This window comes from Trachinotus anak, unplaced genomic scaffold, assembly GCF_046630095.1.
Source record: "Trachinotus anak isolate AG129_WGS33_773 ecotype Australia unplaced genomic scaffold, CSIRO_AGI_Tana_v1 ptg000020l, whole genome shotgun sequence".
In the NCBI taxonomy this organism is placed as follows: Eukaryota; Metazoa; Chordata; class Actinopteri; order Carangiformes; family Carangidae; genus Trachinotus; species Trachinotus anak.
The window spans coordinates 7,824,203-7,837,578 of NW_027273871.1; the positions used below are offsets into that span (position 1 = coordinate 7,824,203).

At 41.9% G+C, this 13,376-nt stretch overlaps 3 protein-coding genes across 3 annotated transcripts; all 3 read left to right on the forward strand.

Annotated features, from left to right (window-relative positions):
• The first annotated feature begins 219 nt into the window (after window positions 1–219).
• Window positions 220–4,577, forward strand: LOC139637650 (hepatitis A virus cellular receptor 1 homolog). The gene is made up of 7 exons (XM_071506505.1): window positions 220–782; window positions 1,796–1,991; window positions 2,553–2,689; window positions 2,779–2,835; window positions 3,159–3,238; window positions 3,585–3,693; window positions 3,810–4,577. The coding sequence occupies exons 1-7, from the start codon at window positions 734–736 to the stop codon at window positions 3,890–3,892; spliced, it is 711 nt and encodes a 236-aa protein (XP_071362606.1). The 5' UTR covers window positions 220–733; the 3' UTR covers window positions 3,893–4,577.
• An 859-nt stretch (window positions 4,578–5,436) lies between these two features.
• LOC139637468 (hepatitis A virus cellular receptor 1 homolog) lies at window positions 5,437–8,926 on the forward strand. Its single transcript, XM_071506201.1, has 6 exons — window positions 5,437–5,496; window positions 5,871–6,203; window positions 6,403–6,459; window positions 6,783–6,853; window positions 7,845–7,953; window positions 8,078–8,926. Exons 1-6 carry the CDS (start codon window positions 5,463–5,465, stop codon window positions 8,158–8,160), a joined length of 687 nt encoding a protein of 228 aa, XP_071362302.1. The 5' UTR covers window positions 5,437–5,462; the 3' UTR covers window positions 8,161–8,926.
• Window positions 8,927–10,069: 1,143 nt separating this feature from the next.
• Window positions 10,070–13,292, forward strand: LOC139637467 (T-cell immunoglobulin and mucin domain-containing protein 4-like). The gene is made up of 6 exons (XM_071506200.1): window positions 10,070–10,163; window positions 10,558–10,890; window positions 11,090–11,146; window positions 11,470–11,540; window positions 12,209–12,317; window positions 12,448–13,292. The coding sequence occupies exons 1-6, from the start codon at window positions 10,085–10,087 to the stop codon at window positions 12,528–12,530; spliced, it is 732 nt and encodes a 243-aa protein (XP_071362301.1). The 5' UTR covers window positions 10,070–10,084; the 3' UTR covers window positions 12,531–13,292.
• Window positions 13,293–13,376: the final 84 nt, after the last annotated feature.

The following is a 13,376-nucleotide window of genomic DNA, read 5'->3' on the forward strand; positions in this document are numbered from 1 at the left end:
GACCTGCTTTATAATCACTAACACATGGACATCTACCTTTAGACTGTGTGGAGCTTTAAGTAAAAGTTGCAAAACCCAAATTTAAGAATAAGTCAAAAAGTAAAAAAAAAAAAAAAAAAAAAAAAAGGTCCTATATTGAAAATCTTACTTAAATAAAATGATGTGTATATTAATGTTCTCAGTCTTCAGGCAGAAACATCCAAATTAAAAACTGAGTCCAGCTGTCAAATGAATGTAGAGCAGTAAAAGAGCAGTAAAAGTACAAATTGGAGGTACTTGTACTTTACTTGAGTATTTTCATTTTCTACTCTCCATCATCTCAGAGGGAAATACTGAAGTGAAGCAAAGTACTGGAGTAAATACAGTGAATTATCAGCTGAGTCTGTTGCAGGTTTAAACTGATTCAAACTGTGTGATTTTCTGATTTTTTAGTTTGTAACTTATTCATGGCAGTTGGAGGTTTTAATTCAACTAAATGTTGAAACCCATCACTTCCTGTTCTTCAACATATTCACAGAGAGGAAGATGATAGAAGAAGAAGAAAACTTGTTGTTGAAGTTTTAAAGGACACAAACTGTTGGAGTTCTTAGTTCCACTGTCTGAGCTGCTTTCCTAACTGTTTTCCTGACATCAGTCTGAATCTATAAATATCAGGATCAGTGGAAAAGGGAAGTAACATGAGTAAGTCATCTGTCTGTCCGTCTGTCCGTCTGTCTGCCGGACACTCAACAACATGCTGCCGCTGCTCCTCCACACCTTCAGCTCCATCTGTGTCCTCTCAGGTGAGTCTGAGCCCCGCCTCTCAGGTGAAGGTTGGGCTGGAACTAACTTTCATGTCCACACTGTTGTTTCTGCTGATTTATTTAACATGTTGTACATGTACACACTCTTCACATGGTCTGGCTGTGAGGACGGTGGTGAGTAGTTAAACATGACCGAGACACTACCTCAGGGTACTGGATGTTCCTCCCGTTATTTACATCGTCCTCAGTTTGACTTTAGTGTGAAAATGTTTCTCCTGATCTGATGAAACATTTTAACACCAACACATTAAACCATCAGACACACAGAGACTGTACGAGCTCATCATGTGGCTGTACTGTGGCTACAGGTCAGAGCTGCTGTTCTCTCTGTGTTAGCTTATATTTAGTCAAATTAATGGAAAGAAAGTTAATCAGCAAATACTTTTAGAACTGATTCGTGGTTTTAATCATTTTTATTGTAAAATTTCAAATATTTGCTGCTTCCAGCTTCAAATATGAAGATGTGCTGCTGGTTTTCATCAGATACGACAGGAACTCAAACATTTTTGGTTTTACAGTTTAAAGACGTCACTTTGGGCTCTGGGAAGTTGTGATGCATGTTTTTCACTTTTATTTTAAATTTCATACATAAGGCGGTTAATCAATTAATCAAAAAGTAATCAACAGAATAATCAGTAATAGACAATAATCATTAGTTAAAGCAGTAGTGATCAGCTCCTGTCTGTCACTGTTCCACTGTGACACTGAAGGAAACTTAAAAACAGGAGGAATCTGAATGAAGTTCTGCAGCCTCAGTTTCTCTGGAGCTTTATTCTGGAGGGACAACACTTACAGGTCTGAAGCTTGTTGTTGTTGTTGTTGTTGTTAGTACTACCAGTATTATGTGGTATTTTGCACCCACACTGTAGCATCTTGTTCACAGACAGAAGTGGGACGTTACTTTTTTAACCCTTTGAACTTCCTGCTGAGCTGAGCCTGTTCGGTCACAGCAGCACCCGGTGGACCGGATACTTGAATTTGACTTTTTACAGCCCCAGTGTCAGCAGTCACCACGGAGACGGTGGTGGGCGTGGCCGGGCGGAGGGTGACGCTGCCGTGTCGGTTGGAGGTGGTGAACCAGGGAGGAGTGGAGGTGTGCTGGGGGAGGGGAGAGCCGTCACTGTTCACCTGCCACAACACTGTGATCAACACGGCTGGAGATCAGGTGTCATACAGGAGGTCCTACAGGTACGCTTGATGATGTCATCCGGTTTGACCTTATTTAAAGGAAGTGTTGTGTATATCTACCACACATTAGTGGGAGGAGTTTGACCCTTCAGTCAGTCTGTCGACCAATCAGCTGATTGATGTGCAGCAGCCTCAGAGTGAGAGCGAACAGAGAGCACAGGTGTCAGAGTGGACAGGTGAGCTCCAGGTTTCAACCATCAAACTCATCTGTTCTGTCACTGTCACACAAATCATTTCACACAGGTGTGAAACATGTGGATCAGCGGGTAGAGGATGATGATGATGATGATGATGATGATGATGATGATGATGATGATGATGATGATGATGAAGATGGGCAGAACACACTGTTAAAACTGGACTAAATCAAATTGAAAAGTCTCAGTGTTGTAGATTATAAAATGTTTATATTATTATAATGTTTATTTAATATGTAATTATAGATTTTAAACACCTATTCGTGTTTAGCAGTGATGTGTCACCATGGTGATGCAGGCTTCTACCTCCTCCACAGACGCCATACGTGATGACCTCACCCCTCACTCTTCCTCTCCTCTGCAGGTACTCTGTATCCTCCTCCTCCTCTCTGTCCATCCTCAGCTCTCGTCCATCAGACTCTGGTTTCTATCACTGCAGAGTTCAGCTGCCCGGCCTGTTCAACGACCAGACCTCCACCGTCCACCTCATCATCATCAGCCGTACGTTCACTAACTCACTCTCACTCATTCACTGAGAAGGTTTGACACGTGTTTCAAGTGAGTTTTGTTTCCTGTCTGTCCTCCTGCAGCTCGCTCTGTGGTCTCCGACGACGCTGAGGACCTGAACGCACCACAAACTGTGACCAGTAAGTACGGGACTGAAACTGATGCTGGTGCAGCTACAGGAGCCCTGAGAGGACACAAAGGTTCACAGAGGAGCAGAAACGTCCTGAGCTCGTTGTCAGCAGCTCTTCTGTCTCTGAAGCTGTGAACAGACAATAACAAGTGAAATATCACACTGACCTGTAGAAACTGTTGCTTCATTCACTCCATGTGTTTGTTTCCATGTTGCTCTGCTCGCCTTCATTTTCTAGTTTCATGAAGTCCTGTCATCAAGTTCTCTACTGGTTTCTGTTGACTGTGTAAACTCTGTTCGTCTGTTCATCATCTGTTTTCATCTGTTTGTCAGGTCCCACCACAACAGAGGTGACGCAGGAGACAGGAAGTGATGTCAGCAGCGCCACAGAGCCAGTGCTGGCGCTGGTTCAGGTACCGAACACCTCAGAGTTTCACAGGGATGATGTGTTTCTGTAGTCCGACCCTGACGTCATCCTCACAGCCAATAGGATCTCTCCTTCTTCTTCCGGATTATTACAGAAAACAAATAACAGTTTCTGATCCTGACAGGTTTGGTTCAGCAGGATCATCTTCACTAAATGCAACCAGCAGCAGTAAAAAGCTCATGTTAGGCTCTAAACCAACGACACCACGGTCACATGACTTCACCGTCAGCTCTGAGCTCTTCTACAAACACAACAGGCTGTCCGCTGTCACTGAGCTGTGGTTACCATGGCAACAGGAGAGTAAGCTGTGTTGTTTGTCTGTTTGTTCACAGTCAGCCGTCCAGCTGCAGCAGGTGAACAGTCTGCAGATGTTCATTGGAAACACAGTGAGACTGTCCCTCATCATCTTCATCCCCGCACTGCTGCTGACTGCTGCTTACAGTCAGTACACACACACACACACACACACACACTTCAACATTCTGCACATCAGAGGACAACAGCGCAGACACACAGCGTGAAGGTAACGACACCTGTTGTATTTCATGTGTCTGCAGGAGTGAGGAGGTCTAACCAGAGGCCAGAGACTGACAGGAGGCTGAACCAATCAGAGGAGGAGGAGGAGGACACCTCTGTGTAGACACCTGAGACTGTGCTGGAGCTACAACGTTGAAACCTCGTCTCTCTGCTGTGAAAACAACTTCACATGTTGAGGTTTTATTTCCTCACAGGCTGATTGTTCTGTGTATCTCTGTTGTTTCTTTGCAGCTTCAGTGTTGGTTCAACTTTTATTACATTTAGTTACAGTGGATTAATCGGGAGGTGAAGCCTGAAGGAGCTGGAGCGCACCAGCATTTTGAAAGTATTGCTCTTATTCTCCTCTGTCTTTGTTAAACAAATGGAGAACAAACAGTAGAATTTAACACAAAAACTAGAACAGAGAACACCAGGAAACACGAGCAGTAACTGAGTCAATCAACACATGTTTGTCAGTATTTAATGTGTTCACACTCCTCCATTGGATAATTAATTTAAAACCTTTTTCCCTGTGATATAATGAAATGTACATATTTCAGAGTGGATGTAAGCAACAATACCTCGTTATGAAACTGTGTAAATAATGAGCAGGTCAGTGTTTTCATGTTGTACTGTAGTTCTCCTCTGTGACCAGCAGGGGGCAGCACTGACCACAGAACAGAGCCCTGATATTTACCTGTGATTTTATCTGACGTGAAGAAACCAGACATAACTTTACTTATTATCATATCACTGGTGTCATTATGAATATATGGAGTTTGTGGGTAGAACCACAATAAAGTGTTTAATAATAACATAAGGGAACATATTAACCCTATGTGGTTTATAACCATAGTCTGTCCAATAAACAAGAAACTTCTTGTATTTTTCTTCCTTGCTGTCATTCTGATACTATTTACTGACATTTATTTTTATTTTTTTATTTGGTTGATGGAAAAAAATATGGACTTTTTTATTAAGTTCATATAAGTTCATGTTCTTATTAAGTTCATATAAATTAGTTTTCATCAAAATGAAAACTAATTTATAATGAAAATCTTCTTTGCATTGAACTGATGCTTGTTCTTATTCACTCTGCACTTGATTATGTTTCCACTTACAAACAGGAGCCGAAGCTGTGGATATTTTTTCACTGTGCAGCTCGATCGTCGTCTTTCAGCCTGTGGTGAAGTGAAACCAGAGACAGCAGAGAGAGAGTAACTTTGGTGAAGTTCACAGTCCAAGGTTCAGATACAGGAAGTGGGTGTTGTTGTCAAAAGGAAGTCGTCTGCTGACCGCGCTCTAAGAACCTTCTGCAAACATGTTCACAACAAACTCTGTAACCAGCTGTGGTGACTGATGACTTAACCTGCCTCTCAACTACTTAACTTTTTTTTTTACTTCCCTTATTTCTAAATGTGGTACATTCGTTCTTATTTTAAACAGAAAGTTTAGTGAACTCTGGGATATTAATGTGTCATTTACGACCAAACTACTAGTTGATTCCTGCCGTTGAAATACATTTAAGGATTAATATATTTTTTAAAAATAATAATATTGTGTGTGTGTGTGTGTGTGTGTGTGTGTGTGTGTGTGTGTGTGTGTGTGTGTGTGTGTGTGTGTGTGTGTGTGTGTTGCAGCTGTGTTAAATGTGGTCTGAGTTTGTGAGCGATGACAGTTTGTCAGCGCTCATCATGACGATCGTACTGCTGCTCGCTCTGCTCACAGGTACTTCACATCATCTTGACTGGTTATTGATCAGTGTTATTGATGATTATAAGTGTTTCCTGTTCTTGTCATTTATTCTAATAGATTTGCCTCAAACCACTTTGTCTCAGTGAATTAGCTCTGTGCTAAATTCAGTCTGACACCAGCTGATCGCTGCATGTGGCTGCTCTGTGTTAATACTGATATCAGTGAAGTCACATGACCTTCACCTGACATCAAGGTTTTATTTTGGTCTTCACTTCTGTTCCGTGTGTATCGTGAGCACAGACACATGAAACCAGCTGCTGAGAATAAGTTAAAATAATCAGACAGGACGCATCAGTGTGACAGTGAGACAGAGAGGCTCTGTGTGTCACTGTTTCCTGTCTCCACAGTCGCTGTCAGTGACAGCAGGACGGTTGTTGGTCGAACAGGTGAGAGCGTCACTCTGCCGTGTACATATGACGTTAAACATCATGGACGACTGTCAGTTTGCTGGAATCGAGGAGATCTACCAAACTCAGGCTGCAACAACCAGATCATCAGCACAGATGGACCAAGCAGAGTCTCCAGCAGGTATCAGCTACTGGGACGAGTGGAGGACGGAGATGTTTCCATGACGATAGTGAACCTCATAGAGACAGATGCTGGACGGTACGGATGTCTGGTGGAGATACCTGGGTGGTTCAATGATGACAAACATCACTTTGATTTGAGCGTTGAACCAGGTGAGAGCTTCTTTAACAATCACTGGGTTTGTGTGAAGGTGGAGGTTTACATGAATGAGTTTCTGCTACAAGACTTAAGTGTGTTTCTGTTTCAGTTTTCACATAAAACTTGAGTGTAAAAAATATTTCACCATCTCCTTCGTTATTTTTACCTTTGAGCGGTGACTCAGAGTTTTACTTCCTGTCTGTCCTCCTGCAGCTCGCTCTGTGGTCTCCGACGACGCTGAGGACCTGAACGCACCACAAACTGTGACCAGTAAGTACAGGACTGAAACTGATGCTGGTGCAGCTACAGGAGCCCTGAGAGGACACAAAGGTTCACAGAGGAGCAGAAACGTCCTGAGCTCGTTGTCAGCAGCTCTTCTGTCTCTGAAGCTGTGAACAGACAATAACAAGTGAAATATCACACTGACCTGTAGAAACTGTTGCTTCATTCACTCCGTGTGTTTGTTTCCATGTTGCTCTGCTCGCCTTCATTTTCTAGTTTCATGAAGTCCTGTCATCAAGTTCTCTACTGGTTTCTGTTGACTGTGTAAACTCTGTTCGTCTGTTCATCGTCTGTTTTCATCTGTTTGTCAGGTCCCACCACAACAGAGGTGACGCAGGAGACAGGAAGTGATGTCAGCACAAAAGCCTTTCCTCTCACAAAGGTAGTGACAGTTTGTAAGAACACTTCATCACCTGACTTTGTGAATATGGCACCAGGCACTTTTGACTGTAAGAGCAGGGAAACACATGCACTTTAAAAGGAGCAACAGCACTTTATTGAAGATTTGCACAACACATTTGATTACATTGCATTTTGCACATTTGTATGGCTAGACTTTGCACTATTGATTGATGGAATATTTGTCTCCATATTTATTGTCCTTTTTATTGTGATTGGATGGCAGGTGCTGTGTAGGCCACGCAGCTCCACCTGGAAGAGAGGGACATGGGAGTTAATGTGCAGCCATGTTTGAGGGAATAAAACAATGAGCTTAAAGTTGAGCCAAAGGAATGTAGTGGTTGATGTAATGTGTAGTATGTGCGATAAGTGTTGAAGCTGCAATGAGGGAGCATAAAGTGTGTTAACTACTCACCAGTCTCTTTGTCTTCAGGGTGTTCGGGCAAAAGGCTTCCCCAGACAACAGACCCCATGTTTTATAGTTCCAGGGGTAACCAAGTGTAAATTGGTGTGGGGTGGTTTAGATGTGTGTATTTTATTGTAGTAGATGTAATGTGGTTTAGTGTTTTTTTTCCATTTGGTAGTGAAGAAATTAATATGTATATAAGGGTGTGAGGGTGTGTGTGTATAGTTATAAGAAAAGAAAGGTGTGTTGATATGTGAGCAGGAAGTGGATCCCTGTGAGTGGAGTCTCCCGAGGTCATTAGTTGATACACAGTATAAAAAGGCGCCATTTTAGCAACTTGTGTGTTTCTGGTCTGATGCTGGGTGATGCTTGCCCCTGATGATGGAGGAATAAAAGGCCTCATCTGTTGCACATGCCAAACCTGCCTGTCAGTCGTTTTATCGCTGTATCGTCCAACCGTAATTGTGGTCCATCTTACACGCGAGTAGAAACACAACAGCCTGTCATTGAGCTGTGGTTACCATGGCAACAGGAGAGTAAGCTGTGTTGTTTGTCTGTTTGTTCACAGTCAGCCGTCCAGCTGCAGCAGGTGAACAGTCTGCAGATGTTCATTGGAAACACAGTGAGACTGTCCCTCATCATCTTCATCCCCGCACTGCTGCTGACTGCTGCTCACAGTCAGTACACACACACACACACACACACACACACACACACTTCAACATTCTGCACATCAGAGGACGACAGCGCAGACACACAGCGTGAAGGTAACGACACCTGTTGTATTTCATGTGTCTGCAGGAGTGAGGAGGTCTAACCAGAGGCCAGAGACTGACAGAAGGCTGAACCAATCAGAGGAGGAGGAGGAGGACACCTCTGTGTAGACACCTGAGACTGTGCTGGAGCTAAAACGTTGAAACCTCGTCTCTCTGCTGTGAAAACAACTTCACATGTTGAGGTTTTATTTCCTCATAGGCTGATTGTTCTGTGTATCTCTGTTGTTTCTTTGCAGCTTCAGTGTTGGTTCAACTTTTATTACATTTAGTTACAGTGGATTAATCGGGAGGTGAAGCCTGAAGGAGCTGGAGCGCACCAGCATTTTGAAAGTATTGCTCTTATTCTCCTCTGTCTTTGTTAAACAAATGGAGAACAAATAGTAGAATTTAACACAAAAACTAGAACAGAGAACACCAGGAAACACGAGCAGTAACTGAGTCAATCAACACATGTTTGTCAGTATTTAATGTGTTCACACTCCTCCATTGGATAATTAATTTAAAACCTTTTTCCCTGTGATATAATGAAATGTACATATTTCAGAGTGGATGTAAGCAACAATACCTCGTTATGAAACTGTGTAAATAATGAGCAGGTCAGTGTTTTCATGTTGTACTGTAGTTCTCCTCTGTGACCAGCAGGGGGCAGCACTGACCACAGAACAGAGCCCTGATATTTACCTGTGATTTTATCTGACGTGAAGAAACCAGACATAACTTTACTTATTATCATATCACTGGTGTCATTATGAATATATGGAGTTTGTGAGTAGAACCACAATAAAGTGTTTAATAATAACATAAGGGAACATATTAACCCTAGGTGGTTTATAACCATAGTCTGTCCAATAAACAAGAAACTTCTTGTATTTTTCTTCCTTGCTGTCATTCTGATACTATTTACTGACATTTATTTTTATTTTTTTATTTGGTTGATGGAAAAAAATATGGACTTTTCATATAAGTTCATATAAGTTCATGTTCTTATTAAGTTCATATAAATTAGTTTTCATCAAAATGAAAACTAATTTATAATGAAAATCGTCTTTGCATTGAACTGATGCTTGTTCTTATTCACTCTGCACTTGATTATGTTTCCACTTCCAAACACTTGTTTGTACTTTTGGTGATTTTATTGCATCGTCTCCTGAAACAGCTCCACTGGTCACAGTCTGTCAATCACATGGTTGCCACGCGTTAATTTATACTCTGCTTTATTGTCTATTTTCCTCTAAATGGACCATAATTTCAAAAAATGAACATCATGTTGTATTGAAGAAGACTTGAAACTAACAACTGAGGCTATAAACTCCTCAGGAAAACGTTCACTGAGGTAATGAATCAGTGAGAAGTTGAGACATTTTCCCATAAACTTCATTACATCAGACTTCTCTTTACAACCAGTGGAGTCGCCCCTGATGGTCATTAGAGAGAATGAAGGTTTAAGTAACTTCGCCTGCAGGAGACTGGTGTTCGATTCAAATAAGATTTTTATCTTGCCAGAAAATTCATTTATTTATTATTGTTTATTAAAATTCAATTATCAAAATGTGTTAATTGACTAAGCGTTTCAACTCTTAACTCATCTGCAGGGTGTCAGGAGCACACAGGAGTCGAAGCTGTGGATATTTTTTTCACTGTGCAGCTCGATCGTCATCTTTCAGCAGAGAAAATAACTTTGGTGTAACTGAAAGTCCGAGGTTCAGATACAGGAAGTGGGTGTTGCTGCCAACAGGAAGTCGTCTGCTGACCATGCTCTAAGAACCTTCTGCAAACATGTTCACAACCCTCTGTAACCAGGTGTGGTGACTGATGACTTTACCTGCCTCTCAACTACTTAACTTTTTTTTTTTTTTTTTTTAATTCCCTTATTTCTAAATGTGGTACATTCGTTCTTATTTCAAACAGAAAGTTTAGTGAACTCTGGGATATTAATGTGTCATTTAAGACCAAGTTTAACCTAGTTTTAATGATTAATATATTTTAAAAATAATAATAATATTGTGTGCGTGTGTGTATATGTGTGTGTTAAATGTGGTCTGAGTTTGAGAGCGATGACAGTTTGTCAGCGCTCATCATGACGATCGTACTGCTGTTCGCTCTGCTCACAGGTACTTCACATCATCTTGACTGGTTATTGATCAGTGTTATTGATGATTATAAATGTTTCCTGTTCTTGTCGTTTATTCTAATAGATTTGCCTCAAACCACTTTGTCTCAGTGAATTAGCTCTGTGCTAAATTCAGTCTGACACCAGCTAATCGCTGCATGTGGCTGCTCTGTGTTAATATTGATTGATATTGATATTGATATTGATCAGTGAAGTCACATGACCTTCACCTGACATCAAGGTTTTATTTTGGTCTTCACGTCTGTTCTGTGTGTATCGTGAGCACAGACACATGAAACCAGCTGCTGAGAATAAGTTAAAATAATCAGACAGGACGCATCAGTGTGACAGTGAGACAGAGAGGCTCTGTGTGTCACTGTTTCCTGTCTCCACAGTCGCTCTCAGTGACAGCAGGACGGTTGTTGGTCGAACAGGTGAGAGCGTCACTCTGCCGTGTACATATGACGTTAAACATCATGGACGACTGTCAGTTTGCTGGAATCGAGGAGATATACCAATGTCAGGCTGCAACAACCAGATCATCAGCACAGATGGACCAAGCAGAGTCTCCAGCAGGTATCAGCTACCGGGACGAGTGGAGGACGGAGATGTTTCCATGACGATAGTGAACCTCACAGAGACAGATGCTGGACGGTACGGATGTCGGGTGGCGATACCTGGGTGGTTCAATGATAAAAAACATCACATTGATTTGAGGGTTGAACCAGGTGAGAGCTTCTTTAACAATCACTGGGTTTGTGTGAAGGTGGAGGTTTACATGAATGAGTTTCTGCTACAAGACTTAAGTGTGTTTCCGTTTCAGTTTTCACATAAAACTTGAGTGTAAAAAATATTTCACCATCTCCTTTGTTATTTTTACCTTTGAGCGGTGACTTAGAGTTTTACTTCCTGTCTGTCCTCCTGCAGCTCGCTCTGTGGTCTCCGACGACGCTGAGGACCTGAACGCACCACAAACTGTGACCAGTAAGTACGGGACTGAAACTGATGCTGGTGCAGCTACAGGAGCCCTGAGAGGACACAAAGGTTCACAGAGGAGCAGAAATGTCCTGAGCTCGTTGTCAGCAGCTCTTCTGTCTCTGAAGCTGTGAACAGACAATAACAAGTGAAATATCACACTGACCTGTAGAAACTGTTGCTTCATTCACTCCGTGTGTTTGTTTCCATGTTGCTCTGCTCGCCTTCATTTTCTAGTTTCATGAAGTCCTGCCATCAAGTTCTCTACTGGTTTCTGTTGACTGTGTAAACTCTGTTCGTCTGTTCATCATCTGTTTTCATCTGTTTGTCAGGTCCCACCACAACAGAGGTGACGCAGGAGAGAGGAAGTGATGTCAGCACAAAAGCCTTTCCTCTCACAAAGGTAGTGACAGTTTGTAAGAACACTTCATCACCTGACTTTGTGAATATGGCAGCAGGCACTTTAGACTGTAAGAGCAGGGAAACACATGCACTTCAATAACTGCACATGCACTTTAAAAGGAGCAACAGCACTTTATTGAAGATTTGCACAAAACACATTTGATTACATTGCATTTTGCACATTTGTATGGCTAGACTTTGCACTATTGATTGATGGAATATTTGTCTCCATGGTTATTGTCCTTTTTAATTTTGATTGGCTGGCAGGTGCTGTGTAGGCCACGCAGCTCCACCTGGAAGAGAGGGACATGGGAGTAAATGTGCAGCCATGTTTGAAGGAATAAAACAATGAGCTTAGAGTTGAGCCAAAGGAATGTAGTGGTTGATGTAATGTGTAGTATGTGCGATAAGAAAGGCGCCATTTTAGCAACTTGTGTGTTGCTGGTCTGATGCTGGGTGATGCTTGCCCCTGATGATGGAGGAATAAAAGGCCTCATCTGTTACACATGCCAAACCTGCCTGTCAGTCGTTTTATCGCTGTATCGTCCAACCGTAATTGTGGTCCATCTTACACGCGAGTAGAAACACAACACGCTGTCCGCTGTCATTGAGCTGTGGTTACCATGGCAACAGGAGAGTAAGCTGTGTTGTTTGTCTGTTTATTCACAGTCAGCTGTCCAGCTGCAGCAGGTGAACAGTCTGCAGATGTTCATTGGAAACACAGTGAGACTGTCCCTCATCATCTTCATCCCCGCAATGCTGCTGACTGCTGCTCACAGTCAGTACACACACACACACACACACACACACACACACACACACACTTCAACATTCTGCACATCAGAGGACAACAGCACGGACACACAGCGTGAAGGTAACGACACCTGTTGTATTTCATGTGTCTGCAGGAGTGAGGAGGTCTAACCAGAGGCCAGAGACTGACAGGAGGCTGAACCAATCAGAGGAGGAGGAGGAGGACACCTCTGTGTAGACACCTGAGACTGTGCTGGAGCTGCAACGTTGAAACCTCGTCTCTCTGCTGTGAAAACAACTTCACATGTTGAGGTTTTATTTCCTCACAGGCTGATTGTTCTGTGTATCTCTGTTGTTTCTTTGCAGCTTCAGTGTTGGTTTAACTTTTATTACATTTAGTTACAGTGGATTAATCGGGAGGTGAAGCCTGAAGGAGCTGGAGCGCACCAGCATTTTGAAAGTATTGCTCTTATTCTCCTCTGTCTTTGTTAAACAAATGGAGAACAAACAGTAGAATTTAACACAAAAACTATAACAGAGAACACCAGGAAACACGAGCAGTAACTGAGTCAATCAACACGTTTGTCAGTATTTAATGTGTTCACACTCTTCCATTGGATAATTAATTTAAAACATGTTTCCCTGTGATATAATGAAATAATGCACATATTTCAGAATGGATGTAAGCAACAATACCTCGTTATGAAACTGTGTAAATAATGAGCAGGTCAGTGTTTTCATGTTGTACTGTAGTTCTCCTCTGTGACCAGCAGGGGGCAGCACTGACCACAGAACAGAGCCCTGATATTTACCTGTGATTTTATCTGACGTGAAGAAACCAGACATAACTTTACTTATTATCATATCACTGGTGTCATTATGAATATATGGAGTTTGTGGGTAGAACCACAATAAAGTGTTTAATAATAACATAAGGGAACATATTAACCCTAGGTGGTTTATAACCATAGTCTGTCCAATAAACAAGAAACTTCTTGTATTTTTCTGTTCTTCCTTGCTGTCATTCTGATACTATTTACTGACATTTATTTTTATTTTTTTATTTGGTTGTTAGGAAAAAAAT

What these genes read in the sequence shown, in the direction of transcription:
- LOC139637650 (XM_071506505.1), top strand. Translation starts at nt 734, where the DNA reads ATGCTGCCGCTGCTCCTCCACACCTTCAGCTCCATCTGTGTCCTCTCA. An exon ending in TCATACAGGAGGTCCTACAG is followed by an intron (nt 1,992 to 2,552) that starts GTACGCTTGATG and finishes TCTCCTCTGCAG; the next exon opens with GTACTCTGTATCCTCCTCCT. An exon ending in CCACCTCATCATCATCAGCC is followed by an intron (nt 2,690 to 2,778) that starts GTACGTTCACTA and finishes GTCCTCCTGCAG; the next exon opens with CTCGCTCTGTGGTCTCCGAC.
- LOC139637468 (XM_071506201.1), top strand. Translation starts at nt 5,463, where the DNA reads ATGACGATCGTACTGCTGCTCGCTCTGCTCACAG. An exon ending in GCTGCTCGCTCTGCTCACAG is followed by an intron (nt 5,497 to 5,870) that starts GTACTTCACATC and finishes CTGTCTCCACAG; the next exon opens with TCGCTGTCAGTGACAGCAGG. An exon ending in CGCACCACAAACTGTGACCA is followed by an intron (nt 6,460 to 6,782) that starts GTAAGTACAGGA and finishes TCTGTTTGTCAG; the next exon opens with GTCCCACCACAACAGAGGTG.
- LOC139637467 (XM_071506200.1), top strand. Translation starts at nt 10,085, where the DNA reads ATGTGGTCTGAGTTTGAGAGCGATGACAGTTTGTCAGCGCTCATCATG. An exon ending in GCTGTTCGCTCTGCTCACAG is followed by an intron (nt 10,164 to 10,557) that starts GTACTTCACATC and finishes CTGTCTCCACAG; the next exon opens with TCGCTCTCAGTGACAGCAGG. An exon ending in TGATTTGAGGGTTGAACCAG is followed by an intron (nt 10,891 to 11,089) that starts GTGAGAGCTTCT and finishes GTCCTCCTGCAG; the next exon opens with CTCGCTCTGTGGTCTCCGAC.